Raw genomic sequence first — 19,818 nt, 5'->3', positions numbered from 1 at the left:
TTTACTAGTCATAATAGACACCTCTTCATTTTCTGTGTTTTCTTTTTGCCTTCATCCTGTTATAATGTCATTTAAACAGTTTGTATGTTTATTATTAACATTGTCAAAATATATAAGGTCCTCAAACAGAACCTACAACATTGGAAAAAGAATAACATGCCATGACCACAAACATTATATATTTACCTTGCATGCCGCTAATCTTAATGTTCTTAATTGCAGGAATCTTCTTTGTCTCTATGGGTTGTGTTGGTCTTTCCTCCTCTGTCTTGTTCAGTCCACCTGAAGCTTTATTATTCTCAGTGATGAAAGCTTCTGTAATGTCAGCAGTGGCCTCAGCTGCAAGAGGAAAGCAGGAAGTCATCGGGTATGATTGAGGGTAAACAACAGTCCGGGCCATCCTGGGGGTGGAGGGGAGTGAATTGGGGTGACCGCCCCAGGGCCAATGCTTTGGGGGACTCTGTGCCACCGCCACTTACTTTGCATCCAGCCACTTGCTATGCCCTGCCCTGCCCTGCCCTGCCCTGCCGCCAACACTGCTGCTGCCAATGGTGGCGGCAGCTTCTCTGGCTCCTGGGCACGTGGGATCAGAGTGGGGGCAGGTCCCTGCATGAACTGATTTGCCCTGGGCCCTGCAGCCTGCTCAGGTTGGCTCTGACAACAGTAAAGGCAAATCAAAGAATTCCTCATCAGCTTATCCCGGAAGCTGACCATGAAACAAATTCTAGCACCAGCTAGTAAAATTCCTAAAACCTTCCACAAAAAAAAGGTAAAGCAATGTTGTAAGTCCAAACTAAACTGAACTTGGATTCACAAAAACCTGTGCTTTCTCTATCTTCAGTTAACCTAAAGGTGCATCTCTACCCTGCCTTCTGACTGACTTCAGACTAACATAGCTAACTACTCTTTCTGCTTAAAAGAGAGTCACACCTAAATATGTAGGGACTCACCTAAATTCCAGCAGAAGTTTGTGGCAGAGAGGCACCTTTAATCTTTCTCTTTTTGTCATGTCACCCCTCCCCCCTCTGCCGCTGATTGGCCAGTTGATGCTGTGGTTTTTGCCCATTGGCTGCTCAGTGGTGGTGGGGACAGGGAGCGTGCAGCGAAAAAAGCAAGGTTAAAGGTGCTGCTGTACCACAAACTTCCTCCGTGATTTAGGTAGGTCCCTACTAATATGGATGGTGGTCTTCTGTGAGGATATGTGGCTGCGAAGGGGTTCACAGGACTCAGTGCATTAGAATTTGGCTATTCAGATTAACATGAAACATGGAAGGCTGGGATGGGGGCTCTTTTGTTCAAAGCTCTATATGAAAATGAGCGAGCCTGTAGGTTGCCAAATGACATTTCTACCATAGGTGCGCGAGAATGTGGAATGACAGTGCTTGTATGCAAAGCTGACCATTAGAGACTTTTAAAAATACTTATTTTCTGCTTAAGTTATGGAAATTCCCTGAAGTGGTTAGGAAACACAAATTCCATTTGAAAATCTGTTCCAAAGCAAATAACTATTGTCCAGTTTCAATCAAGGAAATGTAAATGTGTGCATATGTAAAACCTGTACAAGGAAGACAGGAAGAAGGAGTAGCATTGAGTGAGTTCTGAGCGGAGACCAGAGAGAATACTAATATTCTTATTCCAATAAGCCTAGTTTCAGCATTAGAGGAAAGCGATACTTCTTACGTTCCTCTAAAATTGTCCCATGATAGAAAGAAATGAATGGCAATTCAAATGAACGTGCCCCCACCCCCCTTCTCCCAGGGGATAATTTTGTTTATTTAATTGAATCTCTTCCTCTACAGTTAATCAAATTAGCTCCAGAAATGTGCTAAAGGATAGCAGACATAGTGGCAGCTCTGCAATGACTTGAATTGATCAAGTAATATAGTAAAGAAAACATTTGTATCTGAGAATGTTACAAATCTAGGGAGAGCCAATAAGTTTGACAATATAGAGTGTATTGATCCCAAGATTCATCAATTATAAGTCAATTTTTCATGCACATACGTGCATGCATGCACACACACAAAAACCCAGAAGCTTTCTTTTGTAAGGAAAAGTAAACTTTTTGCAAGCCTATTTTGCACAGATTGAATTTATTTGGTAGCACTAATAAGTACATGGTAATGATTTTTTCCCCTACTCAAAATATTCTTTTTAATGAATAGCATCAGTAAGGCAGCAAGCACAGAGAGAAAAGAAGCCAGATTCTCCGGTTCTCTGTGTACTGCTGGAGATGCTCAAAACGACCTTAAAACTGTGAGGGTCACTGTGGCACTCAGGGAGGGTACGGCGCTTACCACGTGGTAAGCCCCGTAGCCTCCCTGAGTGTCACAGTGACCCCCGTTCCCTGCCTGATCTGCTGGTCTGCTTTCTGTTCCCTGCCCAGTGCCCCCTTCTGATCTCTCTGCTTTCTGCTCCCTCCCTAATCAGCATTAAAAAAACTAGCCTCAGTGTGTTTCCCCCTAGCTAGGCACCATGCTGCCCAATGGCATGGAGGCAGAAGCAAAGCAATCTTATGTAGATGCCTTCACAGCTGATGTGCACTATGAAAGGGTTTCTGCAGTGATCCAGGCTGGGCTTTAATGGAGGATGTTTTTGTGGAAGAGGGTAGAGAAGGACATAGTGGATCTAGACACCAGGCCACATGGAAGTGGGGTATGTAGATGATAATGGCATGGGAAAAGGCTATAAAGAGTTATGCAGCTGGTAAGTAAAATGAAGACCACAAAAATATAGTTAAGTGACCAATATATAAACGCTCATATAATATGATAGCTCCCTGCTAATGTATTATGTTATCAGGAGCTCAATCTTACCCCCATTAAAGTGAGGGGCAAGACTTCCAGTAACTTTAACAGAAGTAGAATGGAGCCCTAATGTTTCTGTCTCTGTGAAAACCAACGAAAAACTTACATCTGCAAGACCGACCATCCCCTTCCATCCCACTGGGGCAAATTCCACACATATAAGACCCAAAAGTGTTTATGCAAGACACTCCAGGAAAACAAAGGTTCTCTTCACATTCATTCTTGTCTTCCTGACAAGTAAGCCCTGTGGCAAAAACAAAGAGCAGGTTAATAAGAAGGAAACAGTCCCTGTTTATTCCTCAGCTAAAATGTTCAAGTAGACTGAGGCTTACCTCTCAACTGTAAACTCATTACAGGGTACGTCACTCATTTTAGTGCCAAATTCCCCACTGTCTCATTTAAACCTGCTGTTATCTCACCGCTTATTATTAGCACCAGAACTGTTGAATCTGAGCCTGCTTCTTGTAAAAAAAATCTTTAGACAGGTTAAAGAAATAAATTCCTTTTGTTTCAAGTCTTTGCTTCTGCTGCTTTTTTCGGTGTTGTTTGTTTGAGATATTTGTCATATATTTTAAGAAGCTAGTCTCACCGATTAGGCTTTAGAAGGTTGAGAGCCATGTACTGATGTATTGCACTGTTCTTTTCTATTTGAGCCATATATTATTAACAGCTTATTGCTTGTCGACCTGATAGGGTTTGGTTAGAGGCAAAACTTACAAAATAATGGGTTTTTGAATTTGTCAGCCTTGTCTACTATAGTACGATTTACGGGAACACTCTTAGAGCAAGTTTAGGCCAGAGTGTAGATGCTCTAAGAAAGCTACAATAGTACCTAAGACCCGCAGACTTTCCTCTTTTATTACATAACCAATAGTAAGACTTAAAAAACCTCAAGTATTCCTGTAAATATTTGCAACCCCAGATTTAAATCACTGGGCTAGTGCATGAACCTAAATGCAGAGTTGCGTGCTGTAAGGTTAAATTGACCATGTCTAAGCAAAGTACTGAAAAGTCTGGGGACATCATTCATGCCAAGAAAGCTGCAAAAAGCAAACAAACAAGTGAAATGAAAATATTAATATCAATCAACACACATATGTCGATATATATCAACACACACAGATTAATATCACTGGTAAAATAATTTGATTTAAAAATAGTATCTGAAAATCTCAGGATGAATAATGTAGATGACGTTTACAAGGAGTATCTTGAAGACCTATAGTATTAAAATGGGCTTAGGGAAAAGGGAAAAGTAGTCGAAATGGTAGGACTGAGAGCTGTGTGAGACTGACTGTGTCCTGTTTGGTCCCTCAGCTGGTGTGGTACACAATGCAGCTTCAGTCTTGACTGGTGCCTCATGGCATTGCAGTGATATAAATAACAATAACAATAGCACAAGGGTGTTTCATAAAGAAATGGCATTTTTGAAATAAAACATTTTTATGTGCAATGAGTGGGACACTACACAGCAGTGAGTAATGCTAACGGCAGCATTGCCAAATGCACTATGTAAAGAAGTGACATGGTCTGGCAAATGTGGATCATTGCACACAAAATGATCTCGTTTTAAAATTGCTGCTACTTTCTGAAACACCCTCATACACTTTAATCCAGTCTTAGCTGGATCTCCTGAGATTTTCAGGTCTGGAGACTGAAAGTCCTATTATAGATGTGCAAACTCTGCTCCCCGTCTCTGGACAGAAACATTTTCACAGACCTTTTAGAGGGGAATATCTGTTCTTTGTACTTGCAGAAGAGTAACACAGCTAGGAAAGCAGAAATGGATTTTGTAACTGTGCTTTTAAACCTACTGTGGAATAAATAATATACAGTTATAAACTGTAATCTCATTGAGGGATTCTTGGGATATTTTATACAATGAGAGCAACTTAGGTTTTTCCATTACTTGAACCATAGAATGAAATTATAACTCCTTAATTTAAAAATTGCTTTTCTAATTTTACATTTATAATTGAATCCACAGTGAAGGTTAAGAATGGTTTTATGATTAAGAACAGTTATGATACTGTTCTTAAGGATGGATTACCTAGGCTTTATACCTGGTTATTTGATATTGATATTAGTTTTGCCATCCATAGAGCAAAGATAATAGAGTACTTTCTTATTGGTATGGAAGGCAAATGAATTAATGTTTGCAAAGGGTATTACGATTCTCAGTAGCAGGCACTATAGAAATTCAAAGAATTATTACTAGCTCGTCGCACCTTTTCCTCATACTTTGCAATAGCTTCTGCCCAGTTCCTATTCCCATTGTTACTTCCTCTTACTTCCCTATTCTCTTCTTCACTCAGGCTCATAGGGATGCACACTTATGATTCATCTGGACTGCTGCTACTTAGCAATGCATTCCGTGTTTGGAAAGTTTCTTCTCTAGAGATGGCATTTGAGAAACTCTCAAAAGAGTTAACGTTTTGTTTCTACTACCTGCTCACTATCATTTGTAAAGATTTGATGCTGAAATGGTGTTGTCACTTGAGCAGCATAGCATTGCCTTCTCATTAGATTATTGATGGCTTTCTGGGGAATTGAGACATAAACACAACATCAAGGATGAGCTTTTATTGTTGTCACAGAACCTGCCCTGAAGTAAAATAATCTACCTCCCAGCTGGCTTTCAGCTCCACTTGCTCATAATTTTTCACCCGCTATTAAAACATGGAGATGCATTCCTGTTTCACTCACTCATTTCTTTATGTTATTGTTTCTTGCATTTAGTACTTTGTGTCTGGAAAGTACAGAGAAAAAACAATGCATATTTTATCTAAATAGACCAGAAATTAATGGTTAAAGAAAACCCAAAGTTTCCTTCATCATTTAGTATAATATACTCACGGCTTCAGAGTCATGTTATAGCAACCTGTTACTATCAACCGTGTTGTTATCAAGCATCAGATATTATTCCCTTTACTGTTTTTGCAACAACAACAAAAAGTGAAAGCTATGCTGAATTATATTGAAAATACTTCTTGTGGATTTATGAACAATAAACTGATGTTGATACTACACTGTTCCACTTGGAATAATAGGCCTTGATTCTGATCTACTATTTGACATGGATGGGCCTGATTTTCTATATGAAGATGGGTACAACTAAGTAAGGAATCAGGTCCACTGCCTTAAATAGAATTACTCCTCATTAATGCCAGTCACATATCATCAGAAGTGGGCCCAGAGAAGATAAGAGATGGACAAGAATTGTTAGTTATCTAAAACAAGATCCAGAAAGACACTTCAGACACCTCCGATTTAGGCATAATAAATTGTCCAGCTCCAGCAGATGATTCAAGGAAAGAGACTTAGGTACCTTGCCTCACTATGCAGGCAGTGGGGAAGGTCAGATACTTCCAAAGGGCAATTCAGAAATCTCAGACGATGAAAAAGAAGCTGCATGAATGTGTCCCTATGAATAAATTTGGTTAAGACTGTTCTCTCTCCCCCAATGAATTACACAAATCCTTCATTTTGTATCACCTGGAAATTGCTTTATAACTGTTTTGGTACATCTTTTTCATGATAAGTAAAGATATTAAAATAATAGTCAACTTAATGCTGATTAAGTTAATTACTCAATGGAATTCATCCAGTACCCCATGATGATGACTTACTTGTTTTGGATTATGGGATTCTCACTTATGCACTTTAGTAATCCTATATTTAATTTTATGGTGTTAGTATATTACTTATGTCCACCCTTCTTTTTTTTTCAAATAATCTGCTGTGGTTCTTTAGTATTTAATAGCACCTCATGCTGAGGTCTGATGGTCATCTTTCCCACTGAATGTATTACTTTGAAGGTAGGTGACAAAGCTAATTCCATGTGAGAGGATCAATATATGTATCCTTTCCTACTCAGATCTTTAATACCAGGGAAGAAAATCTGAGACTGCATCTTAGTTTCAAAAATATCAGCTAACCAGTCTAAGCAAGAAACATCTTGCTTTATTCCTGTACCAGTTTTGCAAGTAGGGAAATTTGGATTAGTATATCATTTGCCCAGTGTGTCCAAATTTGGGTTAGTTGTTAGAAAACAGAAAAGGGGAGTGAATAAATTGCTGAAAGAGAGAATGAGGGGGAAGAGTTGTTAGGAATTGTTACGGGTTGATTTCTGTCTTCCTAAGGATTTAGTCAAATCTATTCATTGGCTTTATTTTAAAGTAGAGACTTCTTGCCTCTTAAACTCAAGTGAGGCTTCTAATGGGCCCCCTCTACACATTGTGCAATGGACTGGATAATTGTGCAATTACCTTGACACTAGCTATATGTGCAACGTACCTATCATGCCATAACAAGGTCCAATGAGGTTGAAGTTAGGCCTTGAAACTGTACCAACTTCATAGCTTGTTGCTATCCAGCTTCAATTTGCACATATAGCAGGGTTTCCTCTGTGGCTGGGGGTCCCACCAACTGACCAGGTTCCCAGCTACAGGGTATACCAGACTCATCCAGGTCTGGGAATCTAGCAGCTGAGGGGACCCTGAGTCCCAGCAGTGCCTGGCAGCTATGAACTCTGGGTCCCAGCAGTGCCCATGGATGTCATCATGAGCAACCTCCTGTTGCTGTGGACAGGAGGTTTTGGCAGTCCCCCACAGCTGCTAGGACCCAGGATCTATAGCTGTGGGATGCTGGCTCCCAGGAACTGTGAGGCGATGCTGGAAACCTGCATCTACAGCTGCAGGACTTTAGATCTTGGTATCCATAGGGTGCAACTGTGCTGTCCCACCCTGAGCATGCTGCACACCATGCACCCCTGGGACAAGCAGACAACAGTAGCTGTGATTTCTTAGTCAGGGCAGCCCTCCATGTACTCCCAGGGCTAGAAGACTGCATTTGTTGTGATCTCTCAGCTATGGGGGGGGCTCTGTGTCTGTCAGCTGCATCGCCCAGTCACTGGGGTGCATGGGGCTGTGACTGGGAGTCCCTCAGCTGAGCAGGTTCCCAGCCAAAACAACTTACTCCTCTTGCATGGGCTCCCCCTGCACCAGCAATAAGCACAGTGGATTCTGATGCATAATCCCACAATCATGCCTCCTGCCACACGTGTGGCATGGCAGGAGGTGCGATTGTGTGGATCATGCATTAGATCCCATCGTGCCTTTACCTGCATGTGGAGAGGGACTCTGATAGGGAATCATAATGATCTCATGTTGCCTTCTGACCTCACTTTTACATTTCTAACTGTACAGCATTAGATATTTTACTGGACAACAGCCAATATTGCTTGTCTCATGAGTGAGCTTGTCTTTTATAGGTGAACAATCTTTGTGGCTCTTTGAAGAGATACTTTCCACAGAGATCTGGAATAACATTGCACCTCCAGACAACTGTTTTGATCTGGCTGGTTTAATAGCAACTGAAAGCTTTTACTCTCTGAAAATTATTTAGTAACCTTTGTGAAACACAGGAGTAACTAGTAGCAATAATGAGCAACCTTGAGTATTGGAAACAGTTAGCCATGTTGGTGAAATGCTCACCTAAAGCTAATGTGCCCTGCTTCCCTGCTGGATAGTTAGCATGAGTAGAGTGCTACATTACCGTGGCTGTACTGTTTCCACTTCCTGAGGCTGGTTCATTTGGTTTTAGTTTTAGTATCTCCTCAAAGCACTGCATTGTCATGTAGACAGACCTTAAAATGTATTGCTCCAGAGTTTATAAATTGGACCCCGTGGTAGCAACCTGAATAGAGAGGACAAAGAATGAATGGGCTTGAATACTTGAACTACTGTCAGATCCCTAGGTTTAGGTTTTCATGGCACACTGCCATGCAATGTAGAGATGCATGCGTTAGCTCTAGGCAGACTCATTTAGGGTACCAGAAGCATTCTAGCCACAGCCACATGGAGCTAATTTACCCTGCTGAGAACAGTAATAGGGAGCAGCAGGGTAAATTAGACTGCACAGAGCTTTGGGTCATCTCATTTAGATTGCTTCTAGCATCAGACTTAACTCAGATGCCTTAATACTTTACTGCAGAGTGCAATGTGGGGATGCCGAGAGACCCAGTGCATGCAAAGCTGGTTTCACCTTCTTGTTTTCCTTTAGCCTCAATCATGGACTATAGTTATTAGCAGGTTCTGGGACAGGAGTAACCATCCATAGTTGTTGTTTTCAGTGCCATGAAAGATGGTCATTCTAAACAATAAGCTAGATCTTATAGTAAAAGACCAAGTATTGGGTAGAGGAGAGGATTTTGGCACGGATCTGCGAACACATGAAGGAAGCTAATCAAGGTGTCACTAACAGAGGTCCTGGAAGGATATAAAAGGGCAGAAGGAGAAGCATTTGCCTGCTCTATTTATGAACTGGGAGGGGAGGTAGTTTAATAATCTTGATGGCTAATGAACCCTCGTTAGAACAGCATACTACTTTTCTGTCTCTCTCAGCAAGTCACCTGGCTACTACTCATTCCCACGTCTACCCTCTTTCTGTTCCTCCTTTGCAGCAGAGGCAGCGCACCTTGATTTACTTTAATTTAACCCCAGATGCCTCCCATATTTATTCTAATGAGCTGTAGCTTTTGGGTTGATATACCTTCCCCCAGCATTGATAACACCTGTCCCAGCTAAGTCATGGCAGCACAGAAGGAAGCACCTTCAGCCAGCTTGAGAGATGCTTGTGGATATTTTGAGCTCTGTTTAAACCCCTTTAGCACAACATCTGTTTCAACCTATAGAAATTAGAAGTAGCAATGTATTACCTTCCAAACCAGCTGGGCATTTACAACTGTAGCTGTCCACACTGTCAACACATGTGCCACTTCCACATGGGTTTGATTTGCAGTCATTGATATTTTCCTGGCAAAGTTCCCCATCAAATCCATTTGGACACACACAGAGGTATTCACCAAGTCCTGGAGGGAAGTTAATATTGGTAACGCATGTTCCACCATGCATGCAACTGCAAGGCCTCACTAAAACCTGGATAAAGCAAAAGGGGATCCATAAATACATTTTCTTGAATATTCTCCCAACTGAACGGTATGTTTAGGTTCCTTTTAAGAAAGTGTGGACTTGAAAAGCAAACAATATACTTTCCAGTGTTACAAAAAAAGGTCTTTCTAATTTTCTAGATATAAAATGTCATGCTGAAGGCTACATTTTTACTCTACTAAAAGCTAGATTTTGTTTTTAGGGGCATATCCTAACTTCAGCTATAAAAAGTAAAGGGAAAAAAGCCTGTTGTCTACAATAACAGTTGTTTTTTGAATATCTGAGGGTAAACCTTGTTCCTTAGCTTTGCAAGAAGAATAAAAAATAAAAACATTTTCTATCTGCCCATCTGACTACCTACCAACAGTGTTTGTTACTAATACCTTTACAAGCGCCTCCTGAGGCAGATAACTTGATTATAGCACTCTGTAGATACCTTTAGTCTCAAGCAGGGAGAAAATCTAAAGATGCTAGGTATGTTGTGTACACGCCAAGAAAAGATTTGAAAGAACGTCGTATCTGTACAATCTAACTCTGCATTTCTAATGCGCCCACCGCAGTGATGCTGATGTTCCAGTATCTTTGTGAACTCCATAGACCAATATTTTGGAAAATGGTTGTGAATATGAGTCATACATTACAGTCTTTAGAAGTGATCCATTAGTAATAAAACTGCTCTGGTATTAAGACTGGGTATCCCACCTTATTAGCTATGCTATCACAGGATTAATGTAATGCCTTACAATAAAGACAAAGCAATGCACAGGCTCTGCCAAGAAGCCAAAGCTGTGGAGTAATGACATAAAAGCAAGGTACCCTCTAAAATATCATTGAGAATGAGTTATAATCTCTTTAGCTGAAACCTGGTCTTTTATGTTATGTGCTTCCCCCCACCCCACCCCAATGATCCAAATGTAGACTGTGAATTTTAAAGCAGATTAATGAACCATTAACAGGCTCCACAAGAGTGTTCTTTCAAACAGCAATCAATAGTACTCTCTCCTGTTCATTGTATATATAGTTTCTATGTTCTCAGAGATATTTATTTGATTAATTGATCATTATTGCCATACTGGATAATATGCACTTACTCGGAAATAGCTGAAGTCTTAGTTTTTAAGACAGCAACAAATTATTAACCATAATGAAAACTGCACTAAACCGATGGCATGATAAACAATTTTTTCAAGTGTTCCCTTCCTACCTCAACAGAGTATCTGCTCTGTGCATTGCATTCATCTGACACAGCGAACACAAACGTCTGCTTTGCTTCCGAATCGACTTTCCAGATGAGGAGGCCAGCAGGAGAGAGTGTGGCATCCTGTGGCCCAGCCTCTAAGATGAATAGCACAGCTGACCCCTCAGGATCTGCTGCTATTAACTGGTAAACAAAATTCTCACCAATAAATGTCAGCAGCTGGCTGGAAGGGGCTTGGAACACAGGAGGCAGGTTGTCTAAAAAAAAGCAAAAATAAAGGAGTGATCACATATGTGCAGACCTCTACAGTGCATTAATAGGGGAGGTTTGGAGTGTTTCCTGTATAAAAATGAGGTGAATAAAGTGTGCGAAAACCGATGGCAGCAGCACTACACCATACATATTAGCAATCACTAACAGCTAAATAACAAAGCACAGCTTTTTATCTTCCTTTTGCAGTTCTGAGATGCATCAGACACATGGGGGAAGTCCAGCTAGGTATCCGCTCACTACAGTCTCCCCCTTCTTACTTAAGTGTTAACCGTACACGCCTAATCGTGGCACATACGTCTAATAGGGGAACAGAACTGTCAGCTGCTGTGTATGCCTATATAGATTAGCCCACATAAATCTAGTGCTGATGTGACCCTTTGCCCCTTCCTGTTTGTTTGGATGGTGTCTAGTACAGTGGGACACAGGTCCTGGTTGGAGCAATCAGGTCCTGCTGCAATACTAACAATGTTGCTTATTTGGTAAAAGAAATATGAAGTCTTGGAAACAGGAAGTCTCACTAAGGCACTCAACACATGCACATGTACATGCCCAGTATGTGGATTGGTAAAAGTCTTCAGCTCTGTGAATGCTCCTGTGAAGCTTAGCCCTGCAGAATGCAGAAATCAGAAAAAACGTGTTTTTTATTCCTTATAAAAAATGGCCAGGAGAGGCCCTTACAGCAAGAGACTTAAAGTAATGCAAATTCTTTAAACAAACTGAAAATTCTTGTAAGCCTCATGTTGTGGTTAGCAAGTGCAAAGCCTCTTGGAGGAAAGCGTGAATGTTATCTGGCTGATGCCCAGAAAAAGGCCAACCTGCTTAATGGGCACTTTGCGTCGGTCTTTCGTCTGTCCAGTGGGACCACCCTGCCTAGCAAGATGCAGGATGGACAGGATGAGGGCGTATTTATACCCAGCATTGGTGTTGATCTAGTAAAGGATCACCTTGAGAAGCTGGACACCTTCAAGTCAGCTGATCCTGACAGATTACACCCTAGGGTACTCAAGGAGCTGGCTGTGTCATAGCCCAACCATCGGCAAAAATATTCGAAAATTTGTGGCGCTCAGGTGAAGTACCTGAAGACTGGAAGAAGGCCAATGTGGTACCCTTCTTGAAGAAAGGGCGGAAAGTAGATGCCAGGAATTACAGGCCAATCAGCTTGACCTCAAGCTGGTAAGATTCTCGAAAAAATTATCGAGGAGACCCTTCTGGATAAGCTGGCTGAGGGCAACGTCCTGAGGGACAGCATCCAATTCTAGGCTCCGCAATTCAAGAAAGATGTAGAGACGCTTGAGAGAGTCCAGAGGACAGCCACGCGCACGGTCAGAGGAAAGAGAACAGGTCTTATGAAAAGAGGCTGAGAGCCATGGGACTCTTCAGTCTGAAAAAGCGCAGGCTCAGGGGTGACCTGGTGGCTGCCTATAAGTGCACAAGGGGTGTTCATCAGGATCTGGGAGAACATCTGTTCACCAGAGCGCCTCAAGGAAAAAGAATTCATAAACTCCTACAAGACCGATTTAGGCTGGACATAAGAAAGCATTTCTTTACTGTCCAAGCCTCCAGGACCTGGAATACACTCCCTCCAGATGTGGTGCAGGCACATACTCTGGACTCATTCAAGAAATGCTTGGATGCTTATCTTGCTGGGGTCCTTTGACCCTAGCTGACTTCCTGCCCCTGGGGCAGAGGGCTGGACTTGATGATCTTCGAGGTCCCTTCTAGCCCTAATGTTTATGAAATCTATGAAAATCTGTGGAATTGGGTCTACCTTATGAAGAGCTAGAAAGAATCAAATTAAAACAAATTCTCTTTAGTTACAGCTATACAGATAAGGTGCAACAAAATTAGTAAATATATTTCAGAACTTTAGTACTGTCCCTTTGTTTCCTGGATCAAAGATAATCTTGAATTACGCAATCTAATTATCATAAGGGGTTCTTTATGTGCATGCTCAATGTAAGAAAAATATATATTGACATACACAAAAGATCTCCAAACCAAATGAGTCTGGGCATTTTTACATGTGCTCTAATTAAAGTGCCCAGAGCATCCTGTGTATCAACGTTCCCATATTTTAACATGGCAGCGGGGGTGCTTTATACAAAGCTCCTCAAATGAACTTTAGTTAAAGCACCCCGCTACCATTTTGAAGCTTGGAGACACTAATACACAAGACACAGAGGCTTGCTGGAGCACAGTAATTACCACACTCCAGCAGACTTGATTAATCGAATCTGCTCTGACGCGCTGTAATTACAGTGCGTCAGAGCAGCCTCCCAGCTCATGTACAAACACCCTATGTGTGACCAATAAGCATTGGTTTGTATACTGTTTAATGTATCTTGAATTTGAGATTTTTTTTCTTTCTTGTGATGTTTACATGTCCTGAAGATAAAAACTTTCAGCACTGTTCAGTTATACCAGCACGTTCACAGTATCTGAAATGTATACTCTTAAGTAATATAATTTTCAAATTGGTTAACAAAGCAATGGATGAGCAACTCTGGAAAAAAGCTCTGAAAAAAATGGAAACTCCCCCCCACTAAGAACAATACAGCCAGCCCATTGGACAGATTCTGATACTATTAATATGACATAATAATAATGGACTCGTTGAACAGTCCATTGATTTTTGTTGGCATCTTGAGAAATAAAGGAATTCTTTGCATGAGTAGGGGTACCTAAATCTAGTGTCATATGCCATGTTGTTGTTCTTACTATTTATACATGGGGAGTTTCTAGAGGCTGTAATCAAGTTGAGTTGTTATATGAAAGTATGAAGAAACCTAACCCAAAGAGCTTAGCTTCTATACAGATGAGGCAGATAAAGTAGAGAGGGAAAAAAGTATTATCTCCACGTTTAAAATTGGAAACGGAGGCTTTGCCATAGATAAAATAATGACCAGAGCTCGAAATTTAACCCAAATATCCTGAGTCTTGGTTTGGTGCCTAACTGGTGACCTACAAATTGACATGTATTGACATTTAAAAGCATAATGACATAATGCAATGTATTCATAGTTATGATGTTCATTGAGTAATCCCCACAATCAGGAAGATTAATTTCATTTCACACTTGAAGGTACAATCTGTGTAACCAGCGCCGTACCTAGAGTCCTGGTGGCCCTAGGAAAACTTTTAGTATCGGGCTCCACTTCACCAGCGATAATGATAATCATAATTAAAAAAAAATAACATTTCAGGACCCCTTTCCACCTGCTTTGCCCATGCCTGTGTCTGGCCCGGTGTATAACATGGGCTTTTCTCATAAGGACGGGATGCGTTCTGCAATATTCTTCTGGTAAACAATATACGGAGTAAAATCAGCATTAGCTTTTTATTCTTTTGAGTATCAATTTTTCAAGTGTTGCGTTCCATAGTATTTGCCTGACTATGCAGTTATTTAACTGCATCTCTCCACTTGCCTTTGCTGTGTTATCAAACCTCTCTAAGTTGCTTGTCCAGCAGGCTGTCAATGCATAACTGCTGAAAGTGGCTATCTATTAATTTATCGTTTACTTCAGAAACTCCCAAAACCACCTGGCCCATAAAGGCTGTGCCAAAAGCAATCAATGAAATGCTCAATGGATATGCAGTTACAGATAAACAAAAAGGTGTTAATTGGATGGAGAGTTACTAGAGGAGGTAACAAACACAATGGAACAGAAAATGAGATGTTCCTAAAACTCACTGTAGCTTAGGAGTGTTTTTAATTTTGCGAAGATCAATTCATTCTATGCCATGAAAAAAGTGCGAGTATAAAGTATCAATGCATTTCCTGTCTAACAATGTCTCAGCAATTTTTGGAAATCGGCCTGACACTGAACCTTTTATCTCAATACTATTGATCTTTGGGGCAATTTAAATATGAACTGGCATCTGAGTCCAGATTTCACAAATCCTATCTTCACTAAAGCATGAAGCAACCCTAATATTAGTAAGTTAAGCAATTCCCTAATCTGTAACTAAAATTGACTCTTAATATGAATCATATAATTCTGATTACACACTGATTGTCTAGATGGTCATTAGTCATTTTTAAGTACTCCTGTGCCCTTTACATGTCTGCCACATGATGACTGTGTACAGTATGATTTGTTTCTGTAGCTCCTGATTATTCCTGTTCAGGGCTATTCTAATAGTTATCCCAGTAGGCCTTTTGCATTATAACATCACCACGTTTACAAAGCACCCAATGCATTTAAGGTCCATAAACAATTATCCTCCAAACCAGCGCATGTGGCAAAAACACATTTATGATCCTTATATTGACAATCTGTTCGTGCACACTGGTGAGTGTGCACTTGTATCCTTTGAAGATAATTGCCACTAGAACTACAAATCTGCATCAGTGGGGGCCAGCCTTTTTGGTGGTAAGCTCCATGCCCTAACTCAATGATGCTCTGATACCCTTCTCCTCCATCTGTTTCTTTGCTTTCTGCTCCATTCCCTGTGCTCCCTGCCCAATCTGTTGCTCTGTTTTCTGCCCCTTGCCCTATCTGCCGCCATGGTCCCTGCTTGCTCCCTAATATGCTGAGTGACATGCACAGAGGCTGCTTGTACCTCTTGTGGCATAAGTGCTGTAAGCTGGCCACCCCCGCTCAACTCAGTAATCCATGAGTAATGAAATTTCTGTTTGGTGAGGGGACACACCATGGGATTTCTCATGGTGTCTGTGACAATGTCTACATGGTAAGCTCACTATCATGGACTGAGTCCTTAGGTATGCTTCACTGCTCACAATGAACCATCTCCTGAACTGGGAAACATGTAACTGTTTTCATGGGGCGCTGGAGATGTGCTAATTAGCATGTCTGAATGACAGTGCCAGTAAGCCCATCTGCCCATGGGAAAGCTACTCTGTTTCTAATTTAGGAGGCAGACTGCCTAGAGCAGTCAAGTGTGCTTGAGGGTGCTGCTGGCATGTATAGTAAGTTTATACGTAGCACCTACAAGTATTTGGCTGTAAGACTCCCTTGCTGAAAACACCAAAAATATAGATTGTTATTTCAAAGTATTGTTTTACTATGCTTTTTCCTCTTTAAAATCCAATAGTCTTAAGGTGAGCTTGGAGGTCCTTGGGATTCATCATACCCTTTAATTAGCGATGTCCAGCATTGCAGTAATGATTTTAGAAGTTTGCAAGGAGTTATTGTTCATAAAATGCTATTCCCAGGTAGATTTTTTTTTCTTGATGTGTTTTCAGGTTTCAGCCTGGAATCACAATCCTGCATGTAGGGTGGAAACAGACATGGTCTAACATTTCATTTGTGCTTCCATAAAAAAATTTATGGTGGCAGAAATGTTGAGCAAATAAACCTGGATACCCTTTGTTGTGCTACATGAAAGGAAAATCAGTGGTGCAACAAAAGGTGTTAATAGACTCTGCTGCTTTATGGCAGTGGATGTCTATTAGCTCTGTGGTGGGAGAGTACAAGCAGCCTGCGCTGCCTGTACTCTCCCACCACCCCAGGCAGGTGATGTGGAGACTTGACCCCTCAAGCCTCCACAACGCTTGCCTACTTTCCCCATTTACAGAGAAGCACCGCAGGGAATCTCAGGGTACCTCTTCATAAGCCAGGGAATCAGAGGTCCCCACTCAGCCAGCCCTGGAGAATGGGCCTGGCTCGGTGGGGAAAGTAGGGTTTTTCCCCACTGACCTAGACCTGTGCTCTGGGTCCAGCTGGGCAGGGAAAAACCCATCCCCATTCAGACCGACTCAATCATGGGTCTGCCTGGGCTGAGAAAAGCTCTTCCCTTCGCAGTCAGACCTGTCTCCAGTGAATGCTGGTAAAAAGTCCAGCTGAGGGAAAGTGGGGATATCACATTGTTCCTTGTCCTGCACCAGTAAGGGTGGGACAATGGGCAATGTGTGTTTTACCCCACAAAGCAGATCAGCTGTGTGATCACAGCGCACAGCACACTTGATCCTCTTCATTCAGTGCAGTGTTTCCCAAGCCATCATTTGCAGATCTTACTTTATCAATGAGACCCTTTGACTTGGCTACCAAAAATTAAAAGAGGGAGCAAAGCCTGATGTTGCCAGCAGCACACATCACTTGCTTGATATTGTTGACAGTGTGTCAGCAAAGTGGGGGACTGTTGGTGTAATTTATATACTGCACCCACAACCAACAACACAATCCTATATTCCTTGTGCACTGAAAACTCCTGCTCAAGGCACTGCTCCCAGATTGCAGCAGAGGACCATGTTATAAATCAACAAAGGTAATATGTCATATGCAGAGTATTGAATGCCCACCAATTGGCTTGTAAATCTTAGAAAAAATCTATTTACTTTCATTAATAGACCAGATGAATTTAGAAATGTCAGGTTCACAAAGAAGGCATGGGCTTGCGGGGCTCGAATCTCCTTTGCCATAGCAAAGTCCATCAATATTACAAGTATCTTCCTGCCAAAAAAAGAAAAAGAAAAATGACAGAAATTAGCAGTTAGTAATTACTTGAGATAAGCCTAAACTACTGTTTCTTTCAGAATAATGAAATAGCAGCAATTTAAATGCTAGCACTTTGTTCCCCAGAGGGAGAATACAAGTGTATCGTTACAATGCTGAAACATCAGAGTTCTCCAGTTTCAACTTGTAGCTGTGAATGTTTTATCTTAGGCAACTTGTAATGTTGCTTGTCATGGATGAATGTGAGAGAACACAGCTTTTCTTCCCCCATTAAATTGCTTACATATTGCATGTGATTATTACTACCAGCCATGATTGCTAATATGGTGATTACTTGGGAACTCTCGAACGTAAGCTTCATCAAGACAAAAAAGGGAGGCTGCCTGAAAAAATAACCTATTTGGCATTGCGGACTGCTACTCTTCTGTTCTTATAATTCACTATTTCTGTCCTTTTTAATATTATTTTAAATATAATGAATTGCAATAACAAACCAGTATGTCACAAAATAAAAAAAAGTAATAAAGAAGTATATTTTCTCTTTAGGCTTTTCTGGGATCATTTTAAAAACCAGGCAATATTTTCAAAACTGCTGAGGAGCCTTAGTCTTGCTGATGGTCAGTGACCCGAGGCAGTCTGATTTAACAGTACATCTACTATGAGATCACAGTGCTTGATAATAACACTTGTAGGCATATCTGAGCTCACTTTAATTTAGCTTGAGGTATCAATACCAATGAAATCATGGCAGTGCAGACTTCAGTGTCAGCTGTTCAAACCTATGTATTTAGCCCAGGCTAAACACACAAGTAAGTTGTACAACTCGGGCCAAAGCTTATTCCACTGAGGCTTCATTATTAGGGTATCAGAGCTAGCTAAATTAAAGGTATTTTGGCTATGACTTTCTGTGCTGCATTCACCACTGATTTCACTGTAGACATACTAACAAGCTTTTAGTCCAGATATAATACTATATCACACTTGCCTAGCACAGATGAATAGTCCTACTGACCACTGGGATTTTTCTCTGACAGGCTCATATAATGAATTCTGTCATTTGTAAGCAATCCTTTTTTGCCTGTTTTTCCATGATACATGCCAGATATTATTTTACATATCTTGGGAGTATTATATAAAGTAAAGGATCTGAAAGTACTTTTGTATAGTAGCCTAAAATGAAAGAACAACATGGAGCTCAGCCATTATAATTTGGAGATTAATACAATTTTACCATTGTTGTTTTCAAGGCAATTAGACTTGATTCTGGTAAAAAAAAGAAGATACTTTTCTGAAGTGATAATGTGGTGAGGAATAGGTTCCATAAAAGAGGAGCACAAAAAATGTGAAATGGCCTTGTATAAAATATCCTCTCATTGAAACACCTTTCCTGAAAGCAATTGAGGTGCTAAAAAAAAATGTTATAAAAGGGCTAATTAGAATCTGGTTTGATGCAATTGGTAGCCAAGATCAAATAGCTTTTAGCACGCCTTAGAACAGGAATTATTATAATCTAGGGAGTTCCTGCCTCTTGCAAAATGTATGTACTTTAGGGTTTCAAAAAAAAAAAGAATGAATGAAGGAAAAAAATTAAGAAATAGTATCACCTACAATGTGCTTTGATTTTACTGTTTCTGCTCTGATTCTGGTAATCAGAAAGCTAAGTGTTTTGTGTTGAATTGGGCCTGTTAATAACTGTAGTTACTGACTCAAATTGAAAGATGTGAATTTTCATTTTAACATGGTAAAAGGTGCAGTGTTACAAGAGCAATTTTCAGTGCTACTCCGAAGATCATATTTTCCTATTAGTGTTAATGAGAACAAGGCAAATGGAGCGAGGAGAGAATTTACCTGCGTGAGCCTTACTTTATACAAGGGGAATGTAGGCACCCTATAATTTATTAATTTTTATATCAGAATAGAAAAGCGGCATTAGGACATTTAAATATTTCCAGCAATTTACCTCCAGAAGAGTGTTTTAAAGCCCTACTAGAGGCAGTAAAATTGTTCAATAGACTCCCCTGCTAAAGGAGAGGTATTTCAAGGAGGTCATACTAACAGGTAATTCATTAGAGTTCTCAAGAAAACAAAGGGGTAGAATGCTCTCTAGGCACTTCCCCGGTGTGGGCGCTTTAAAATGTAGCATTAGACTTTGATTACAGTTTTGAATCTGTCAT

The 19,818-nt window shown here is 40.7% G+C and overlaps 1 protein-coding gene across 4 annotated transcripts in view; it reads right to left on the bottom strand.

Annotated features, from left to right (window-relative positions):
* The window catches only part of LOC149867628 (von Willebrand factor D and EGF domain-containing protein-like), a 350,434-nt gene that overhangs the window by 105,831 nt on the left and 224,785 nt on the right, over positions 1-19,818 (bottom strand). For all 4 annotated transcript variants that reach the window (XM_090045830.1, XM_090045828.1, XM_090045829.1 and 1 more), the window contains exons 16-20: positions 17,527-17,641; positions 10,962-11,212; positions 9,526-9,745; positions 2,914-3,051; positions 187-339 (exon numbers count right to left, since the gene is read on the bottom strand). In XM_090045830.1, coding sequence (XP_089901956.1) covers positions 187-339; positions 2,914-3,051; positions 9,526-9,745; positions 10,962-11,212; positions 17,527-17,641 — 877 coding nt within the window. The remainder of the gene's footprint in view (positions 1-186; positions 340-2,913; positions 3,052-9,525; positions 9,746-10,961; positions 11,213-17,526; positions 17,642-19,818) is intronic.

The sequence above is a fragment of the Crocodylus siamensis genome, chromosome 4 (assembly GCF_052110815.1).
Source record: "Crocodylus siamensis isolate JL-2025a chromosome 4, ASM5211081v1, whole genome shotgun sequence".
NCBI lineage: Eukaryota > Metazoa > Chordata > Crocodylia > Crocodylidae > Crocodylus > Crocodylus siamensis.
The sequence above is the reverse complement of the archived record's forward strand: the minus strand, read 5'-3'. Positions and strand labels throughout refer to the sequence as shown.